We start from the raw sequence: 22,866 nt of genomic DNA on the forward strand, positions 1-22,866 counted from the left end.
ACTCAAGGCTGAGGGACTGATTACCTCAAACTCCTCTTATTCCACCTTTTTCTGCATTGGACTGAAGAAGCTACTGTGTGGCGAAACGTCCCCAGAAAAAAGGTATCCAAATATTGCAAAAGTGTTTCATTTATCATGTACAAGATACAGTAATTCCAATGGAGGGCAAACAAGATACAGTTTAGACATACGTTAATATTAATGTGATTCGCAGAGTATTTACTTGAGCCTGAACCAATTGGTTAGCACAGTTAAAAATAATGCGTTTCACGCGATTGATTATGGGCCAGTAGGCCTTCTGCAGTGTTCCTCCATTCTTATGTTCTTAGAGATTCGCGCTTGTGCCACTCCTTGCGATGAATAACCCAGATGCGTTTAGCGTGTGATCATATTTTCCGTTTTTGTTTATAAACCATTATTGAAATAGTTCATTGACAACTGAAGTCTCCTTTCCTTAATATAGTCGAAGGTACTCCTTAGAAGTTAAGACTACGTGTGGCAACTGAGACTTCCTGTCTTATCTCTCCGACTGCGCCAAGTTCTTGCTGGATGGTGGGTCAGTTCTGTCATCGCTTGAGTCCTGCATACGATGTATTTTGATATTTTCTTCCCGATAACATTAGAGCCTACGCTCTTGAGTGGTCAGCGATGAAAATTCAAAACCATGCCCGTCTCTGGCTTCAAGCAAGTATCTGAGTTACTAAGAGGCGGTGTGCTAACAGATTTAATGCTCTGTGCAACAATTATGCGGGTATGGAGTCGGTAAGTATATTTGTATTCTCGTTTTTATGATTATTATGTCAAATCAGGAACAAAGAAAAAGATATGTTAGGTAAAATAATCCAGTTAGATCATTATAATGAGTAATACAAGCTCATTAAAAGCAAAGAACTCAATGAAGTTTATTCTTTACGAGTTATTGGCAATACCCAATATTTATTTAGTTAGTTACTGGTGGCCAACGCTCTCACTTTCACACGGCGAGGGCCTGGGTTCGATTCCCAGCCAGAATAGAAACATTGGGCGTGTTTCTTTCCACCTGTTGTCTATGTTCCCCATCAGTAAAACGGGTACCTGGGTGTTAGTCGACTGGTGTGGGTCGCATCCTGGGACACTGACCTAATTTGCCCGAAATGCTGAGCATAACAAGGGATTTCTATATAGTAGTATGTCACTGATTTCAGCTAGGCCTGTATACCTTGTACATGTACTTGCAGTAAATAAAGATATTATTATTATTATTATTATTATTATTATTATTATTATTATTATTATTATTATTATTATATTATAAGTGGCTAGTTTATTGTGCACCCCACATCCATCCTGTGGACGGTAGCGCAAGAGCATATGGATACACAAAAGGCCCAGGAACTAGGTCCCAAAAGGGTTAACATGTGTACATATGGGTTTATATCTACATATCTACAGTTCACTTATCTGTTACAAACAAATTTAGGAAATTTACTTAGTATATCTGGTATCTTATTTTCATTAATAACATATCTTGACAATTCAATTTGCGGTATAGACGCCTAGTTCAACAAGTTTATTATGGTTCTTAACTAGGGAAGTGGTAACAAGAGCAGATGCAGCCCTGCCAGAAGACTCCTGTTTAGATCCAACAGTGTACATAACATGTGATAACTTATTACTACCAGCTAGGCCAGAAATTTCTTCTTGAGTATTTGCATTAACAAGTGATTTAAGGAAGGGATTACTAGCAATGAGCTTCTTGGGAGGGACTTGCAGGTATGTGATATTAAATGAACACATCTTCCATGGAGGGGTGAAATGCTCTTGTTGTCTTCAGTGATACAGTTCATGCAGGTTATAAAACTTAATGCAATTGCTCGTTTAGTAAGACATTTAGTAAGATTCATTGTGACAGTGTCTAGTTCATTTCTTAACATTCTAATACCGAGTACAGTGTTATCTCAACAATTCCATCACTGAACATTAAAATGGTATAAAATACCGACAGGTTGTTAGGTAAGACACATATGCAACAGTTAGGTATCTTTATTTCGAAACGTTTCGCCTACACAGTAGGCTTCTTCAGTCGAGTACAGAAAAGTTGATAGAAGCAGAAGATACTTGAAGAGGATGTAATCAGTCCATCACCCTTAAAGTTTTGAGGTGGTCAGTCCCTCAGTCTGGAGAAGAGCATTGTTCCATAGAATGAAACAATATGGAGAAGAAGTGACAGGACGGAGCCTTATATAGCACCAAGAGGTGAGACGTAGGTCACTAGAAGAGGTAAGAAAGATGTTGGGAGGTCAGGTCCCTCTCAAATCCAGCCGTTCTCACTAGTAGAGGTTGACCTCCCAACATTTGAGTTCTTACCTCTTCTAGTGACCTACGTCTCACCTCTTGGCGCTATATAAGGCTCCGTCCTGTCACTTCCTCTCCATATTGTTTCATTCTATGGAACAATGCTCTTCTCCAGACTGAGGGACTGACCACCTCAAAACTTTAAGGGTGATGGACTGATTACATCATCTTCAAGTATCTTCTGCTTCTATCAACTTTTCTGTACTCGACTGAAGAAGCCTACTGTGTAGGCGAAACGTTTCGAAATAAAGATACCTAACTGTTGCATATGTGTCTTACCTAACAATTCCATCACTGATACTAGAAATACCAAGCTCCTTCCTCATATTAAGAACCTTTGTAGATTTGGGACACCCAAGAATAATTCTGAGAGCTTCATTTTGCATTAACTCCAAGGGTCGGAGAGAACTTTCTCTAGCTAATATCAACATGGGAGCAGCATAATCAATTAAGGACCTAACATAGGCTATGTACATCATTCTCACGATTCTCATTAGCAGGGTGCTTTACTGAGTAGGTTCCCAGACGAGATCTGAAAGAATAAAGGCTCGACCATAGTGAATTATATTTTTACATATGAATCTAATGTACAAAATTAGGTAATGTAAGAGTGAAGTAGATACGTGGAGGACATGGTATAAGACATATGCAGAATAATGAAGTAGCTGGAAATCAATCAGTGGTGAAATCGTGGCAGGGTTGAACACTCAGTGTCAGCTGTGTAAAACATTGCAAAACAAATACTACTGTGATCTCGAAGTTAAGGTAGTGATAATGCCAGGTTTCCACTGGCCTTCCATTACTATTTTTGTTATTGTTATTAATATATTCGAGAGCAAACGCCAAACATGTATGGGTCATACGACGCACTAGCCTTGTGAAAATGTTAAAATTGGATAGAGGCAATAAATTAATATTTTGAATACGATTCTTAGACATGTGAACTGTCGTCTATATGCTTAAAAGCTCTCTTATGTTTGTCGTATTTATCTTTGGTTAGAGTCCTTTTTCACAAGGACTTTGATGCTCACTGATTACACCAAGAATGGCTGATTTTCTTAAAGCCACTCGCTGCAAAATTACCTTTTTTTCATATAGCAGGGTAAAAATTATGAGTGTGAATTAAATTGCTCATATTCTTGCTCTTATTATAACTCAACCAGTCTCCTAGGCCAATCTGTCTTCTAGAATCTAGATCAGTTAGGCTCCCAGCTCCTAACCCCACGTTTCCTGTATCATAGTCTTTTAGTTTCTCCAGTCTGTCAGCCTCTAAGAATAAGGAGGTTATACTTTGACATCATCATCTCTTACAGGATAATGACGGCAATGAGTCTAACGCCGGTCACAGGAGGTCAGTGCTAAGCAGAATCTGGCAGGTCATCTTAAATGTTCTCTGGCGGTTAAGATCGTGTACCATCTTTGAGAGCCACGAACATGGCAGCAGCCTCATTTTTAGGGTGAGTCTGTAGTGGTCCCATGCACAGTAGGGTGGGTCTGTAGTGGTCCCATGTACAGCAGGGTCAGTCTGCAGTGGTTCTATGCACAGCAGAGTCTGTAGTGGTCCCAAGCACAGTTGGGCGAGTCTGTAGTGGTCCCATGTATAGCAGGGTCAGTCTGTAGTGGACCATGCACAGCAGAGTGAGTCTGTTGTGGTCCCAGGTACAGCAGGGTGAATGTATAGTGGTCCCATGCACAGCAGGATGAGCCTGTAGTGGTCCCATGCACAGGAGGGTGAGCCTGTAGGTGGTCCCATGCACAGGAGAGTGAGCCTGTAGGTGATCTCATGCACAGCAGGGTGAGGTTAAGAACATAAGAACATAAGAACATAAGAACGAAGGAACACTGCAGAAGGCCTACTGGCCCATGCGAGGCAGGTCCAAGTCTCCTACCGGCTTAAGCCAATGCACCCAACCTAGTCAGGTCAGGTCACATTGACTTAAGGGAGGAACACGGCAACCGACCTGTTAGCACAAGCTATCAGGTCCAACTCACACCCACCCACATCTACTCATGTATTTATCCAACCTATTTTTAAAGCTACACAACGTTCTGGCCTCTATAACGGTACTTGGGAGTTTGTTCCACTCATCCACAACTCTATTACCAAACCAGTACTTTCCTATATCCTTCCTGAATCTGAATTTTTCCAACTTAAAACCATTGCTGCGAGTCCTGTCTAGGCTAGATATTTTCAGCACACTATTTACATCCCCTTTATTTATTCCTGTCTTCCACTTATACACCTCAATCATATCCCCCCTAATTCTACGTCTTTCTAGAGAGTGCAGTTTCAGGGCCCTTAGTCTATCCTCATAGGGAAGGTTTCTGATACATGGGATCATCTTTGTCATCCTCCTTTGTACATTTTCCAGAGAATTTATATCCATTCTGTAATACGGTGACCAAAACTGTGCAGCATAATCTAAATGAGGCCTAACCAAGGATGTATAGAGTTGAAGAACAACCTGAGGACTCCTATTATTTATGCTTCTTGATATGAAGCCAAGGATTCTATTAGCTTTATTGCGAACACTTATGCACTGTTGTCTTGGTTTCAGATTACTGCTAACCAGAACTCCTAAATCTTTTTCGCAATCCGTAATATTAAGATCTACATTATTTAGTTTATATGTGGCATGGTTATTGTCCTGTCCAACATTTAGAACTTTGCATTTGTCTATATTAAACTGCATCTGCCACTTCTCCGACCACTGCATCAGTCTATTCAAATCTTCCTGGAGTGCTCGAATGTCCTCGTCAGAATGAATTCGACGGCCTATTTTGGTGTCATCGGCAAACTTGCCGATGTCGCTCTTTATGCCCTCATCTATGTCGTTTATGTAGATTGTGAACAGCAGGGGGCCCAACACTGACCCCTGTGGAACACCGCTCGTGACGCTTCCCCACTCTGATTTCTCCCCATTTATGCAAACTCTCTGCTGCCTATTTGTCAACCATGCCTCTATCCAGGAAAAAATTTCTCCTCCTATTCCATGTGCTTTAATTTTCCTCAATAGTCTCTGATGTGGGACCCTGTCAAAAGCCTTACTGAAGTCCATATACACAATATCATATTCATTACCATGATCTACCTCCTCAAATACCTTAGTGAAAAAAGTTAATAAATTCGTAAGGCAGGAACGCCCCTTTGTAAAACCATGCTGAGATTCGTTGATTAATTTATGCTTTTCAAGGTGGCTACGAACTGCCTCGGCAATTATTGATTCCATAAATTTTCCCACTATGGAGGTTAGGCTTATTGGTCTATAGTTCGAAGCTAAGGACCTGTCACCTGTTTTGAAAATAGGTATCACATTTGCCATTTTCCACTTATCTGGCACCATGCCAGTTTGTAGTGATATGTTGAAAAGATTAGCCAAAGGTGTGCTAAGCTCCTCTTTACATTCCTTTAGAACCCTTGCATACAGTTCATCAGGGCCTGGGGATTTGTTAGGTTTTAATTTATCTATTTGCCTAAGGACCATGTCACTTGTGACCCTAATAGTGCACAGTTTATTATCGTCCTGTTCTACATAATTTATCATTACTGGAATATCGCTGGTATCCTCCTGTGTAAAAACTGAGAGGAAGTATGTGTTAAAAATTCTACACATTTCCTTATCACTGTCAGTGAGCTGACCCGAGGAACTTTTGAGTGGGCCTATCTTGTCCCTGATCTTACTTCTGTATACCTGAAAGAATCCTTTTGGGTTAGTCTTCGATTCTCTTGCAACTTTAACCTCATAATCTCTTTTTGCTTTTCTAATTCCCTTTTTTATTTCTCTCTTTAACTGAATATATCGATTTCTTAATTGCCCCTCTCCTCTTTTGATTTGCCTATATATGCCTCTCTTTTGACCAATCAGATATTTTAATCTATTGTTCATCCATTTAGGATCATTTTTGTTTGATCTGATTTCCCTATTTGGAACATAATTTGACTGAGCAGCTAGAACTATGCCCTGGAAAGCATCATATCGGCAACCATCACCACCTACCTGACCCTTAGTCAGGTCATTCCAGTTCAGCCCACCTAAGTAATTTTTCAGTCCTATGAAATCAGCCAAGCGAAAGTCAGGGACGGAGACTTGATTGCCATTATTAGGGGAATTCCATAATATGTTAAAACTGAGTGATTTGTGATCACTCTCCCCAAGCTCATCATTAACCTCAAGATTATTAATTAGTGTTTCCCTACTGGCAAGAACCAAGTCAAGGAGGTTATTTCCCCTAGTTGGCTCTGTCACAAACTGTTTTAAAAAACAATCCTGGATCGAATCAAGAAAGTCACCCGACTCTAAATTTCCTGTCAAATTGCTCCAGTCAATCTGTCTATAGTTGAAATCTCCCATTAGCACAACATTTTCGTATGTAGATGCCTTACGAATTTCGTCCCATAGAAGTTTACTGCACTCCCTATCAAGATTTGGGGCCCTGTAAATCACACCCAAAATTAGTTTTTCTCGGCCCTCGAGAAGCTGTAACCAAACAGATTCAGTGGCTGACGCTTCTAATTTAATATCTTGTCTAACACAACAATTTAAATTGTCTCTGACATACATCGCTACTCCACCACCTTTCCTGTTGACCCTGTCAGTGTGGAATAATTTATAGCCTTGTATGTGACATTCAGAGGGCATCTCTCTATCTTTCAGATTGAGCCAGGTCTCTGTTATAGCAATAATATCTATGTTTCCTGCACTTGCAATTAATCTTAGCTCATCTATCTTATTTCTAACACTCCTGCTATTAGTATAGTAAACCTTAAGTGTAAACAACTTCACTGAGCGTCATTTCCCTTAGTTATGTCTCTCTTTAGTTTTCCCTGTAAGGTATGTCATTACCCACACACCATCTGTAACTAGTGTCAAGGGCCGAAGTCGGACCGAAGCATCGTTATATATTTCAGTCTCTTTCGTGTGTGTTATTTGCGTGTTGTTCTAGTCACTGTACTGTGCTTTTTTTTTTGTACTCTTCACCATATGTGAAGTAAATACATGTAAAAACTTAGAACGTTTATTAGATGTTTTGCCCGCTGGGGGATTTAGCAATAAGAAATTGCACACAAGTCTATTTTAAACTTTTGTTCATCTTACGTTTCGACTGATTTTCGCCTTGTGCTCTTTTTGTGCTAGCGCATCTTTCTCCCTAGTTCCCTCTATTTTACAATGTAATTACGTATTTCGCTCCGCTATTCTATTATATAAATAAGAACATATGAAAGAAGGAACACTGCAGCAGGCCTACTGACCCATTCGAGGCAGGTCTGAATTCGAATTCCCCCACTGGCTTAAGCCAATACCTTGACCTAGTCGGGTCAGGTCACATTCACTTAAAAAGCACGGCATCTGACCTAGTAACACAAGCTAGTCAGGTCCAACTCACACCCACCCACACCCACTCATATTTTTATCTAACTTATTTTTAAAACTACACAATGTTTTAGCCTCTATGACGGTACTGGGGAGTTTTTTCCACTCATCCACAACTCTATTACCAAACCATTGCTTTCCTATATCCTTCCTGAATCTGAATTTTTCCAACTTAAAATCATCGTTGCGAGTCTTTTCTAGGCTAGATATTTTTAGCACACTATTTACATCCCCTTTATCAATTCCTGTTTTCCATTTATACATTCCTGTTTTCAATCACCTGATCATCAACGTACGAGCCACAGCCCCCTCTAATTCACCGCCTTTTTAGAGAGTGCAGATTCAGGAAGAAAGGTTAAGGGAAATCTGCCTGACGACACTAGAGGACAGGAGGGTCAGGGGAGACATGATAACGACATATAAAATACTGCGCGGAATAGACAAGGTGGACAAAGACAGGATGTTCCAGGGAGGGGACACAGAAACAAGAGGTCACCATTGGAAGTTGAAGACACAGATGAGTAAGAGAGATATTAGGAAGTATTTCTTCAGTCATAGAGTTGTCAGGCCGTGGAATAGCCTAGAAAGTGATGTAGTGGAGGCGGGAACCATACATAGTTTTCAGACGAGGTTTGATAAAGCTCATGGAGCAGGGAGAGAGAGGACCCAGTAGCAACCGGTGAAGAGGCGGGGCCAGGAGCTAGGACTCGGCCCCTGCAACCACAAATAGGTGAGTACAAATAGGTGAGTACACACACACTTCAGGCCCGTATTGGAGTATGCAGCACCAGTTTGGAACCCACACCTGGTCAAACACGTCAAGAAATTAGAGAAAGTGCAAAGGCTTGCAACAAGGTTAGTTCCAAAGCTCAGGGGAATGTCCTACAAAGAAAGGTTGAGGGAAATCGGCCTGACGACACTGGAGGACAGGAGGGTCAGGGGAGACATGATGACGACATACAAAATACTGCGTGGAATAGATAAGGTAAACAGAGACAGGATGTTCCAGAGATGGGACACAGAAACAAGAGGTCACAATTGGAAATTGAAGACTCAGATGAGTCAAAGGGATGTTAGGAAGTATTTCTTCAGCCACAGAGTTGTTAGGAAGTGGAATAATCTGGCTAGTGATGTAGTGGAGGCAGGAACCATACATAGTTTTAAGACGAGGTATAATAAAGGTCATGGAGCAGGGAGACGGAGGACCCAGTAGCGGTCAATGAAGAGGCGGGGCCAGGAGCTGAGTCTCGACCCCTGTAACCACAAATCGTGGTGGAGGAGAGTCTGGAGCAAAGGCAAGAAGACTGGCGGTTTTATAGGCGTCAGTTAATAGGGACGGGCAGCAGACGAGGGCAAAGTCACTGGTAGGCGGGATTCCCCAGTGGAAGTAGGTCCTTCCCAAAGAGATGGGTTAGTTGCAGCAGCCGTGAAGAAGGTCTTGTAGATGTCCTCTGAACCAAGATTCCATGATGTTGCAGTGTCTGACAAGTTGTGCAAGAAAGGTATAAAATACCGACAATATGAAAGTTAAGACACATGTGCAACATCTGGATATCTTTATTGTAGTAGACGTTTCGCCATCCAGTGGCTTTATCAATACAGATTCTAGGACATAATAGGAAGACAGTAGAACTATATACAAAAGATGAGGTAATCAGTCCCTCGGCCTTGGAGTTAGTGTTCACAGCATCGTGGTGGAGGAGAGTCTGGAGCAAAGGCAAGAAGACTGGCGCTTTTTATAGGCGTCAGTGAATGGGACGGGCAGCAGTTGTGCAAGAAAGGTATAAAATACCGACAATATGAAAGTTAAGACACATGTGCAACATCTGGATATCTTTATTGTAGACGTTTCGCCATCCAGTGGCTTTATCAATACAGATTCTAGGACATAATAGGAAGACAGTAGAACTATATACAAAAGATGAGGTAATCAGTCCCTCGGCCTTGGAGTTAGTGTTCACAGCATCGTGGTGGAGGAGAATCTGGAGCAAAGGCAAGAAGACTGGCGTTTATATAGGCGTCAGTGGAAGGGACGGGCAGCAGACGAGGGCAGTCACTGGTAGGCGGGATTCCCCAGTGGAAGTAGGTCCTTCCCAAAGAGATGGGTTAGTTGCAGCAGTGTTGTGCAAGAAAGGTATAAAATACCGACAATATGAAAGTTAAGACACATGTGCAACATCTGGATATCTTTATTGTAGACGTTTCGCCATCCAGTGGCTTTATCAATACAGATTCTAGGACATAATAGGAAGACAGTAGAACTATATACAAAAGATGAGGTAATCAGTCCCTCGGCCTTGGAGTTAGTGTTCACAGCATCGTGGTGTTCACTAGACTCTCCTCCACGATGCTGTGAACACTAACTCCAAGGCCGAGGGACTGATTACCTCATCTTTTGTATATAGTTCTACTGTCTTCCTATTATGTCCTAGAATCTGTATTGATAAAGCCACTGGATGGCGAAACGTCTACAATAAAGATATCCAGATGTTGCACATGTGTCTTAACTTTCATATATTTTATACCTTTCTTGCCTTTGCTCCAGACTCTCCTCCACCACGATGCTGTGAACACTAACTCCAAGGCCGAGGGACTGATTACCTCATCTTTTGTATATAGTTCTACTGTCTTCCTATTATGTCCTAGAATCTGTATTGATAAAGCCACTGGATGGCGAAACGTCTACTACAATAAAGATATCCAGATGTTGCACATGTGTCTTAACTTTCATATTGTCGGTATTTTATACCTTTCCTGCACATATCTCTCGCTCCAGTATGTTGTTATAGCAATGTGCAGATTTGGGACCCGGCCCTCGAGCACTTTCCACATCATATACTTTATCAAGTGGCTTTGCTTTCATTTGCCTTATTCACTGGTTTTTATTGTCACATACTTCTACGGGTTTAGAGCTTTATGGTATATAACGATAATAATATTTCTTTCACCTCGTCTGCCGTCTTCCGCCAAGGCACCTGTTGTCTTGTCAGAAATGTGTTTACATCACAATCAGATTACCCTTTTATTGCAACATCGCCACCCCTCCTTCAGGGTGCAGGCACTACCCTTCCGTCCTCCAGGACTCAAGTGTGACTAACCAGTTTTCCTTAAATCCTTCATAAAAGTTACACTGCTCACACTTCAACTGCACGTCCACTTAGAGCAACCTGTCTCCACGTACTGCTATTTAACACGCTCACACAAACTTGCTGGAACCTCTTACCCCTAAAACTAAAGCTTTAGCCTCGTTTAACCCCCTTCCTCCAACCGCTGCCGGGATGACCCTTACCCCTCCTACATACAGCCCCAAATTTATGCACTCTATTCTTCATCCTATTCCTGTCCATTCTCTCTACATGACCAAAGCCCTTTTCAGCCCCCTGAATTATATCATAGGTTGCCCCTCATAGCCTTTTACTTTTTATTCTCCAAATTCTCTACATAATATTCACACATTGTAATAAAGTTGGTAGAATTACCGACAATATGTAAAGTAAAAGGACACAAGTGCAACTAATGTGACATTTTATTGTGGCAACGTTTCGCTCTCCAGGAGCTTTATCAAGCCATTGATAAAGCTCCTGGAGAGCGAAACGTGGCCACAATAAAATGTCACATTAGTTGCACTTGTGCCCTTTTACTTTACATAATATTCACACCACACGTTCTCAAACATCTCCAGCGCCTCTAGCCTCCTCGCTGCAGCTCCCAGAACTCATGCCTCACACCCACGTAAAACTGTTGGTACCTTCATACAGCAACTTTCTTTCCACAGATACCGCAACGTACCGCCTTCTTTCCCCCTCTCTTCTATGTTTTACCACGTCCTTCCTATCCACTCCCAAATATCTAAATACATCCACTTCCGCCATACTTTCTTCCTCCAGTCTGATATTCGATTTATTTCTTAGATTTTTTGTTTCTCTTTTCTGTATTCACTTTTGATTTCTTTCTTTTACATATCCCTCACAAACTCGTCTGCCAACCTTAGCAACTTGTTTCCAGAATCCCCCAAAAGAGCTGTCATTAGCAAAGAGCAACTGTGATAACTCCCGCTTTGTATTTCAATCCAACATCTTTTAATCCCACACCTCTCCCGACACCTTAACCTTCACTTCTTTTACAGCCCCATGTATTAATGTGCTAAACAGCATCACGCATTCCTGTCCCCCTTCCTTTCTACATACCATAACCTGCGTCTCACTCTCTACATAAAATTCTTAACTACTTTTAGTAACTTTCCTACAATTCAATACATTTGCGACATATGCCCCATGGTTCCGCTTTCCATTACTATCATATGCCTTTTCTAAATCCATAAATGCAACACACAGCTCTTTACCCTTATCCAAGTACTGCACACTTACATGCTTCAGTGTTAACATTTGGTCTGTGCCCTTCCTAAATGATGGACAGAGTTTAACTTTAGTTCTTATTTTGACAGACACCAGCCCCACATTCGTCACAATCTACTGGAGAGTCTCAACAAAATAGTTAACGCCATGAGCACCTTCGGCGTTCTTCAGGCTACACACGAGGCTCAGGACGCTGCTCAGAGGTTTGCTAATATGGAACTTCTGAAGGAGTACCTGCAGGAAGACGCCCAAATAGATCCTTGTCTGGTGGAGCAGATAAGAGTACTATGGGAGGATCCTGGCGTGCAGGAGGTGTATTTAAGGGGTAACGAGTATCACCTGATGACCAACGCACAGTACTTCATTACCAGTGCAGAGAGAATCCTCGATGAGAACTATGTACCTAATATTGAGGACATCCTGCGCATGCGCTTCCCGACGAAGGGCTCATTTACCTCAACATACGACCTCGGGGATCTCCGTATAACTATGCACGACATGGGGGGTCAGAGGCCAGAACGCACTATGTGGGTTAATCAACAACATCCGACAACTATACTCCTCCTGGCCTCGCTTTCAGAGTACGATCAACGCGTCGAGGAGGCCACAGAGGCAAGTATCAGTCGAAATGATCCCCTAGAGTCCAAGGGGATAAATTGTCGGTATTACATATTAGGTTTTCACCACAAGTCTCTTAGCCCCCTCTTCCATCCTGCCCACCACCCCTAAGCCCATCCCATATAAAACTGGAGTCGCCCATGTCAGAAACTAGAGTTGTGTAGGTGATGATCCTACCTCACATTGACACTTCCTCACGTTCTCTCGCATGAAGCGCCTCCATGGACGCCGTCAAAATAGTTCTAATTGTAGCACCAGAAAATTAGATAGTGGTAAGTTCGATCTTCCTCTTGTCTCTCTGTCACTCTCACGCTGCCCTTCCCCTCTATTATATCAGCTTTCCTCTCATATCTCCCTTCTTCCCTTCTCTCCCACATCGCCAGTACTAATTCCCTCTCATCTCTTCCTTCTTACCCTCCCTCCCGCATCTCAAATCATTCTGCTCTCACTTCTTCCTTTTCCACAGGACAAGAATCGTGTGCAGGAGAGTCTAGACATTTTCGAGGAGCTGCTACAGTATCCCCCCTTCGAGGCCACCCCAGTTATACTCCTACTCAATAAAACTGATATCTTTCATTGGAAAATCCAGCACCACTCGATCAAGGATTTCCTTCCAAATTATAAGGGTAAGTATACCCAGGCTGTTTCTTCGAGTCCCATGTCTGGTATGATCACTCTCCTTATCATGATCCACTACCCCTTCTCTTGTTCATCATTTACCAGTTCTTGATTTGCGAGATTTCCTATTCCTCTTCCATACAGTGTGTCTCTGCATCTACCGTTTACTTTCCAAGGTAGATGAGTGGAACAACCTGCCAAGCAGTCAGTGAAGCAAATACTTTGGGAAGCTGTAAGAATTGCACGGATGTACGAGTGAGAATGTTTGGGTGAAGGTAGATCTGCCTAGTATGAGCTAGTAAGCCAACTGCAGTGATCCCTTTTTTCTTGTTTTTATGAGTGAGGATGACTGGGTGTGAAATGTATCATGTATGAACCAGTACGCCTGCAACAGTAAACGATTTTCTTATGGTCTTATAAGTAGGAATAAATGAATGTGAGTAGGGCCTAGTGTGAGCTAGGAGGCCTACAACAGTGCTTCATATTTTCTGTTTGGGAATGGTTGCGTGAATTGGGCCTAGTATTATCTAGTAGACCTACTGAAATACTATATATTTCGGCCTCACAGAGAGGCCTTCTTCAGTAGTGAAGCCAAAATATAGAGAACACATTTTAATTATGATTTTTTCTTCATACGAGTTCGTTTGTGCTACTGAACAGTGCTCATTACACCACTGTGTTATGTTCTTCAACTATGCCTGCAGGTTCAGAGAATGATGAGTGCCAAGGTCGGGAGTTCATCGCAGGGCTCTACAGGGATGTGGCTGTTCGTCATGGCCGCCACTTTGTCGTCCGCTTCTCCGAGGCCACAAACACAGATAACTTCAGGGCCATCTTTTCCTTCATCAGGACAAACGTGACCAGGAATATCATGAGCAGAGGAGGTCTGTTTTGATATCAAGGACGTCTAAACGGCTGGAAGTACTCCTAGACGTTTAAAGAACGTTAGTAGTGGTGAAAAGAACGGCCACCCCAGTTCCATCAGCATATAAAGCTATAGTGGCCATACTCCCGCAGGCTAAAGTCGGGGTAAAGACAAAAAAGGAAAGGGGGAATTTCCTCAGTCATTAATACAAAAAAAATACTGCCACTACTTCCTGTTCACTGGGAAATGTTCGTAGATGGGCCTTAGCAGGAAGGCCTAAGCATCTGACATAACTACCCTAGTTTTCAGAGTAGTTTCACCTGTACTATTAGTGGTAGGCATCTTACCATACTGTCGACTCTAGTAAAACTTGATTACCCACCGGGGATAAAAATCCGAACGAAATCTTATCTTATCTTCCACGAGCCTCGTATATCTGACTCAAAAGAGTTTAATGACAAAAACTTATAAACTTGATATGAGAACTAGGGTTATAAAATTATAAAACTATATTTATAAATTAATATTGTACTGCAAGTTTAACATTTACTCAAAGACTAGTTGAGATTATCATTATTTTTTTTCTACATTCTTCCTACTAGATATCACATCCCCTTGCGCAAGTACAGGCCATCCATATGATTTCCAGAAGTTTTAACATGCAATTTAATTATGTAATACTATCATCACTTCCCTGTTGGTCGAGGACTATTTTTTTTTTTTGCCAGTATGTTTCTGTTCTTCACTTACCACAGGAATCTAACTAGGGTTCGTTTACCACAGGAATCTAACTAGGATTCGTTTACCACAGGAATTTACCTTTGGTTCGTTTTCCACAGGAATTTAACTAGGGTTCGTCAGTGGCGGATCTACATTTTTGGGGCCCTGAAGCTTGAACTGTTATAGGGGCCCTTTCGCAACCCCTTCTCATACAGTAGACCCAAAAATTTTAATTACATTACCTAATAGAATAATCCATTCTCTTGAATGCACAGTAACTCATCTAATGACCATGTGACCTGTTTCTGCGCTACAAATAGTATATTGATAATTTTTTATATATTATGTATTGTTGTGCTACAAACTTGTACAACTATAATGCCTCTTAATTGAAAGGTTCAAATTTCATTGCTTAAAATATTCATTTGTACTTCATGTTGTATTTTATTTACTGTAATTTTTACCACTGAATATATCATTGCTTAGCTAATCTTAAGTTAATTTTAAGCCTGCCCATAAGGCTCTGCATACAAGGGACTCTTGGCATGTACACCCAACTATAATTCCTTGTGCAACTATGTATCATGTCCAAATAAGGTATTGTATTGTATTGTATATGAGCTAAAGTCGCTTCTGGGGCCCCTCTAGGATTAGGGGTCCTGAAGCTTAAGGTTCATTAGTTTCATAGTAGATCCGCCCCTGGGGTTCATTTACCAAAGAAATCTAACAAGGGTTCGTTTTCCATAGGAGTCTAACAAGGGTTCGTTTTCCACAAGAATCTAACAAGGATTCGTTGTCCATAGGAATCTAACAAGGATTCGTTTACCACAGAAATTTAAAGGGTTCATTTACCACATGAATTTAACAAGGGTTCGTTTACCACAGGAATCTAACAAGGATTCGTTTTTCCACAGAAATCTAACAAAGGTTCGTTTACCATAGAAATTAATTTGAGGTTCATGTAGCACAGGAATCTCACTAGGATTTGGCCTCACTCTTCTTTCACTCACTAACATAAAGCTCGGTCAAAGTTGGCTTTTTCTTCGGCCACTTGGTCGCCGCTATTTTCTTACAAAAAATATAACGCAAGCCACAAAAATCTCTTCCTAGAACACACAAAAATGACAACACTGACTTAGAAGTAAGTGACAATTTATCACCATTGTGAGGCAATATACATGATCATCTAACATGTCATGCTCAATCAGGTTAAGTCATCCAAAAAATTAGAACGTAACTGGAAATGTACAAAAGGGTACAAAAAACATAGGCAAAGGGAATTAAAAAAAAGATGCTTACATGGATAGGCTAGGATAAGGCTATAAAAATATTAACATGGATAGGCTAGGATAAGGCTAGACAAAATCTCTACTTAAAATACAGAAAATTCTTATTAACTTATTGTTTACCTAATACTAATATATTCACTTGGCAATAATGCTTCTACGCAGTGATAATGGAAACTAATCTCAAACAAATTGGGAAGTATGGCTGACGCTGCAGGTAGACCCTGGGAGTTATTTCTCAGTCCTGTTTTCACTGCTCTCTTAGTAAGAAAACCCATTTTACACTAGATATTTAAGTTTGCTAGATAGCTACACACTTTACTGACTTCAAAAACTTGTCAAAACAGCAGCTTCAATTTTTGTTTCTACTAAACTCATATATAGTTCAACATACAGTAGTGAAGAGATCTCGACGGGGCCCACTGCTACTGCCGCCCTCCATTCTTTAATATCTCACACTTCCTTCACCCCTGTACCATCCCAATTACAAAACAACAATGGTGGCCTATATTTGTTTCTGGCATGGTACAACAGCCTGAAGCCGACCTGCACTCAGCCCATGCCACAACGACCGACTCAAGATCACACCGCGCTGTATAGCCCTTGTGGCTTAGCGCTTCTTTTTGATTATAATAATAATAATCAAGATCACACCAGCTGGGACGGCAAGTGTCCGAAGATTCAAGATCACACCAGCTGGGACGGCAAGTGTCCGAAGATTCAAGATCACACCAGCTGGGACGGCAAGTGTCCGAAGATTTAAGATTACACCAACTGGAACGACAAGCGTCTGAAGACTCAAGATGACACCAGCTGGGACGGCAAGTGTCCGAAGATTCAAGATCACATCATCTGGAACGGCAAGTATCCGAAGATTCAAGATCACACCAGCTGGAACGGCAAGTGTCTGAAGATTCAAGATGACACCAGCTGGGACGGCAGGTGTCCGAAGGTTCAAGATCACACCAGCTGGGACGGCAAGTGTCCGAAGATTCAAGATCACACCAGCTGGAACGGCAAGTGTCCGAAGATTCAAGATCACACCAGCTGGAACGGCAAGTGTCCGAAGATTCAAGATGACACCAGCTGGAACGGCAAGTGTCTGAAGATTCAAGATGACACCAGCTGGGACGGCAGGTGTCCGAAGGTTCAAGATCACACCAGCTGGGACGGCAAGTGTCCGAAGATTTAAGATCACACCAGCTGGAACGGCAAGTGTCCGAAGACTCAAGATGACACCAGCTGGGATGGCAAGTGTCCGAAGACTCAAGATGACACCAGCTGGGACGGCAAGTGTCCGAAGATTCAAGATCACACCAGCGGGAACGGCAAGTGTCAGAAGATTCAAGATGACACCAGCTGGGACGGCAAGTGTCTGAAGATTCAAGATCACACCAGCTGGAACGGCAAGTGTCTGAAGACTCAAGATGACACCAGCTGGGACGGCAAGTGTCCGAAGATTCAAGATCACACCAGCTGGAACGGCAAGTGTCTGAAGACTCAAGATGACACCTCTTCAAGGGGGGCTCCTTGGCGTGGTGAAGAGGCTCTTGGTCTGAGGAATTAGCCCTGTCGGTCTTCTTCCTCAGACCGAACCTAATTACCCCCCATTCTCCCCTCCCCTATCCCATCCTCCCCATCCTCCCCTTTTTCCATTCCTCCTCCTCCTCCTCACCCCTCCCTTTTGCCCTTCCTCTTTTTGGCCTTTGGGATTTCTCCCACAGGCGCGCTAGTTCCTAGGTAGGGGAAAGGACACCGGGGTCCATCCCATTCCGTTGAGGTTCTTGGCGGTGGCGTAGTTTGCCGTGGAATCTGGATTGCCTGGGGATGTCCCGATCCCTCTCCGGTATCCCGGAGTAGCTTTGGGTGTCTTTTGGGCGACGGGTGTATCTCTGGAAGCCACCTTTCGGATTCCGGGGGTGGTGGCCGAAGGAGGTATGCTTTGTGGCGGATATCCGGCCGCCCTCTCTTTTGTCCACCGAGGTAGCTCGGCAGATGTGAGGTTGCTATCCCGGATTGCTGGTTTACTGGCATGAAGGGTAGGGTATGGCACGGGTTCCATGCTGCATCTGCGCTACTAGCGGTGTTGAGGTCCTCTTGGGCGCGGAGGGAGATTTCCGGCCCTTTCATTCCTCCTGGGAACTATTCCTCCCCGCTCCCCCCTTTTTTTATTCTTTTTTTTATTTTTATTTTCTTTTCTTCTTTCTTTTTTTTTCTTAAAAACAAAAAGCAAAGGAGTAACCTAACCATGGCAGCCCTAGTCCATGAAACCACTACCCCCGGGCCCCTTCTTGATACCGCACCCCATTCTGACCCTGCCTTGTGTTTAGACCACTCTTCGGACACTCCTGATGCCCCTGTACCTCTTGCTGGTGCTGTTTCCTCACCCGCTTCAGGTACCGGGGCTTCGACTGACTCCTTCGATTTGTCTGAACTCCGCTCTCCTTTGACTATGCTTCCGGCTTCTCCCTCTACGGTACGGCAATTTTCGAATCGCCCGCCCATTTCATGCCGGACCAACTCCGGTCCTACTCCTAAACGCCAACGTCAATCTCCTGATGATGCTCCTTCGTTACCTTCCCATTCTACTCGGAAAAGACCGACACGTCAAGCACTCCCTCTCCACGCTCAGTTTCGGACCACACAATGGACTAAATTCTTTACTTTAAGACCAACTTCTTCTTCTGCCTACCTTTCTGACCATAGTATTGGCAAAGCGCTCCTGCGTCATGTTGGCAGAGATATTTCATTTCACGCTCTCAAGAGCGGTACGCGCATCGTCACTGTCCAGAATGCTACCCAAGCTCATGATCTTTCTCTCCTTTCGAATATCGATACTACTCCTATCACTATTGAAAAACATCTTTCTCTCAATTCTTGTAGTGGTACTGTCATTCTGCCCCATACCATAGTCCAACAGAATTTCCAGTCATGTGGCAATGACATTTTTGAACAGCTGGAACTCCAGGATCTCCCAATCCTCAAAGTAGACACTTATGTCCTTCCTGCCCGGGGGCGGAGACGTTACCCTTGCAATGTGGCTCGTTTAACTTTTGACAGCCGAGAACTCCCGTCCTCTGTATATGTCGCGGGACATCGGTTACAAGTTCGAAAGGTGATACCTACACCGCAACAATGTAGAAATTGCTGGCGTTTTGGTCACCCAGCGAAATATTGCAGATCTATGGCCGAATGCCCAGTCTGTGGTGCCGACGACCATTCTAATACATCTTGCAGTCAACCTCCATCTTGCCTTAATTGTAATGAAGCTCACCCTTCGTACTCCCGCCGTTGCCAGGTCTACTTAAATGAACGTGAAATCCGTTGCCTCAAAGAGGCAGAAGGTCTCCCTTATGCTATGGCAGTTACTCATCTCCGCCTCCAAGGGAGACTACCCCGTGTTTCTTATTCTCGTGTTTCCAAACATCCCCCCACTTCTGGGGTCCCATCTTCTGCAGCCTCCTCTGTTGTTACCCCTCCCATAGCCACTACGGCATCTAATCCTTTTGCTGTCCTTGGCTCTGACGTCCCGACTACAACTCAGTCTGTTCTCACATCTTCGCGTCCTTCCTCACAAGCCCCAGTATCGACAAGACCTCGTACGACACCTAATACCAATCGCCCCTCTACTCAGAAGTCCAAAAAATCCACATTGCTCAAATCTTCTTTGCCCCTTCCTTCCCTTCTTCCACCTCCACACTTTACCTTTCCAGTCTCTGTACCTAGTTCTTCCCCTCTCTCTGGCTCTATTACAAGTGTGGAGATTCACCCTCCTCCTCGTACTATGCCTTCCACCCCCGTCCCCTCCCAAGTTTCTCCCTCTTCTGCCACCTCCCAGGTTTCTGCCTCTTCTGTCCCCCCCCACACTTCATCTCCAGTCCCTTACACTCTTCCCTCCCCCTCTACTTTGGTACAGTCCATTACTGTCCCAATCTTTACTCACCCTCCTCCTTCTATCTCCAATATGGTCTCCCATACATCTTTGAATTCAGAAACACTTGAAGCCATTTCAGAATATATTGCAGAGACTAAACCTTCAATGGACACTGATTCACTTCCTGTTCCTTCTCTTCCCTCTCCTCCATCTTCACAACCCCATTCTTCGCAACGCTCCGTTCCTTCGCTACTTGAACATCTTCCAATGCCACCACACGTTGACTTTTCTAACCCCTCTAGTCCGTAGGTGCCTTTACCTACAGATTCCTGATATTTTCTTCATCGCCAATCATGGCCTATTTACAGTGGAATATCCGCGGCCTCAGGGGTAATCGGGGTGAGCTTCAGATGTTGCTTTCCAGGTTTTCCCCTGTTGGTGCTTGCTTACAAGAACCAAAATTACACTCGGCTGTTTTCCAACCTATCTCAGGCTATAATTTATTGTATTCTTCGGATCCTTTCTCAGATGGGACCTTTAATGAAAGTGCCCTTCTTCTACGCAATGATATTCCGTACTGTCAACTATTTGTCCATACCTCGCTGCATTACACTGCAGCCCGTATCCACTTGAATAAGTGGTTTACAATATGTTCTTTATATCTCTCTCCTTCTCGAGCATTTTCTATCCCAGACTTTGCCTTTCTTGTTTCATCCTTACCACCACCACTTCTGTTACTTGGTGATTTTAATGCCCACCATTTCCTCTGGGGGGGGTCTCATTGTGACTCACGTGGCATTCAGTTGGAGGCTTTTCTCGCCTCTCACCCCCTCCATGTTTTAAATACGGGTACTCCCACCCATTTTGATCCTCGTACTCATACTCTCTCTTGCATCGATCTATCAGTCTGCTCTTCCTCCACTGCACTAGACTTCACCTGGTCTGTTCTACCAGACTTACATGACAGCGATCATTTTCCGATCATTCTTACTTCTCCTTCCTATTCACCACCTTTCCGTAGCCCTCGCTGGCAATTTGATCGGGCAAATTGGGATCTTTACTCACACCTCACTGCTTTTAGTGAGGTTCCTTCTTCATCCTCCATTGATGAGCTCCTACACATCTTCTCGACGTCAGTTTATACCGCAGCTTCTCATTCTATACCCCAAACCTCAGGCAGGCATTCTCAGAAGTGCGTGCCTTGGTGGTCTCCTGCTTGTGCTCGTGCAGTACGTTTGAAACGTGCTGCATGGGGCAGGTACCGGTACAATAGAACCGCTGAGAGACTTCTTGATTTTAAGCAGAAGCGTGCGATCGCTCGCCGTGTCATCCGTGAAGCTAAACGCACTTGTTGGCGAGACTATGTTTCCACCATCACCTCTGCTTCTTCTATGAGTGCAGTCTGGAAAAAAGTGAGGAAATTGAGTGGTAAATACTCTCCTGACCCGGCTCCTGTTCTACGGGTCGCTGGTGTTGATGTAGCAAACCCTCTCGACGTTGCCATTGAACTTGGCACACATCTGGTCCGTATTTCCCGAGGGCTCCATCTATGCCCCTCGTTTCTTTCCTCAAAGTCTGCCAGAGAGTTAGTACCCTTGGACTTTTCTTCTCTCAGAGAAGAACAGTATAATGTGCCTTTTACACTTCAAGAACTGGAGGCAACGCTCTCAGCTTGCCGATCATCGGCAGCTGGGCCTGACGACATTCATATTCGTATGTTACAACATTTACATCGGTCAGCCCTTGTAGTCCTCTTACACCTCTTCAATCTTATTTGGGCACAAGGAGTTCTTCCCCAGCTGTGGAAATCTGCCATTGTTCTCCCTTTCCGCAAACCGGGTACTACAGGACATGATGCCTCCCACTATCGCCCCATCGCTCTTACTAGTGCAGTTTGCAAAGTGATGGAACGTCTCGTAAATCGACGTTTAATGTGGTATTTAGAGACACACAACAGTCTCTCCGCTAGTCAATATGGCTTTCGTAAGGGTCGTTCTACCATAGACCCCTTACTACGCTTGGATACGTATGTTCGTAATGCCTTTGCGAATAATCACTCAGTTATTGCCATATTTTTTGACCTTGAGAAGGCATATGACACAACTTGGAGGTATAATGTTTTGGCCCAGGCCCATTCCTTAGGCCTCCGAGGCAATCTACCATCCTTCCTTAAGAACTTTTTAACTGACAGACATTTCCGTGTTCGAGTCAATAATGTTCTTTCCCCGGACTTCGTCCAAGCTGAAGGTGTCCCTCAGGGATGTGTTCTAAGCACAACACTTTTTCTCCTTGCTATAAATGATTTGGCCTCTGTTCTTCCACCCAATATTTGGTCATCACTCTATGTTGATGACTTCGCTATTGCTTGTGCAGGCGCTGACTGTCATCTTATTGCAGTTTCTCTCCAGCATGCGGTCGACCGTGTTTCCACTTGGGCCACCACGCATGGGTTTAAATTTTCAAGTACCAAAACTCACCAAATTACTTTCACTAGACGCTCTGTTATCTCCGATCATCCTTTGTATCTCTATGGCTCCCGTATCCCCGAACGTGATACAGTCAGGTTTCTAGGCCTTCTCTTTGACCGTCGGTTATCCTGGAAACCTCACATTACCTCTCTGAAGGCAACTTGTCACAGCCGGCTAAACCTTCTTAAAACCCTTGCTCATCTTTCCTGGGGAGCTGATCGTCGAACTCTGCTTCGCCTACATTCAGCCCTCGTTTTATCGAAACTCGATTATGGTGACCAGATTTATTCCGCGGCCTCTCCTGCTACTCTCTCTAGCCTTAACTCTATCCATCACCAAGGATTACGTTTGTGCCT

The 22,866-nt window shown here is 43.5% G+C and overlaps 1 protein-coding gene across 2 annotated transcripts; it reads left to right on the forward strand.

Annotated features, from left to right (window-relative positions):
• Window positions 1–515: 515 nt before the first annotated feature.
• LOC138851843 (guanine nucleotide-binding protein subunit alpha-14-like) lies at window positions 516–17,489 on the forward strand. Of its 2 annotated transcripts, XM_070081339.1 has the most exons (5): window positions 537–762; window positions 3,648–3,791; window positions 12,151–12,673; window positions 13,146–13,305; window positions 14,002–17,489. In XM_070081339.1, the coding sequence occupies exons 2-5, from the start codon at window positions 3,769–3,771 to the stop codon at window positions 14,190–14,192; spliced, it is 897 nt and encodes a 298-aa protein (XP_069937440.1). In that variant the 5' UTR covers window positions 537–762; window positions 3,648–3,768; the 3' UTR covers window positions 14,193–17,489. The 2 variants fall into 2 exon arrangements, with proteins under 2 accessions (XP_069937439.1, XP_069937440.1); XM_070081338.1 differs by lacking the exon at window positions 3,648–3,791 and having other exon boundaries at window positions 516–762.
• Window positions 17,490–22,866: the final 5,377 nt, after the last annotated feature.

This window comes from Cherax quadricarinatus, unplaced genomic scaffold, assembly GCF_038502225.1.
Source record: "Cherax quadricarinatus isolate ZL_2023a unplaced genomic scaffold, ASM3850222v1 Contig2380, whole genome shotgun sequence".
In the NCBI taxonomy this organism is placed as follows: domain Eukaryota; kingdom Metazoa; phylum Arthropoda; class Malacostraca; order Decapoda; family Parastacidae; genus Cherax; species Cherax quadricarinatus.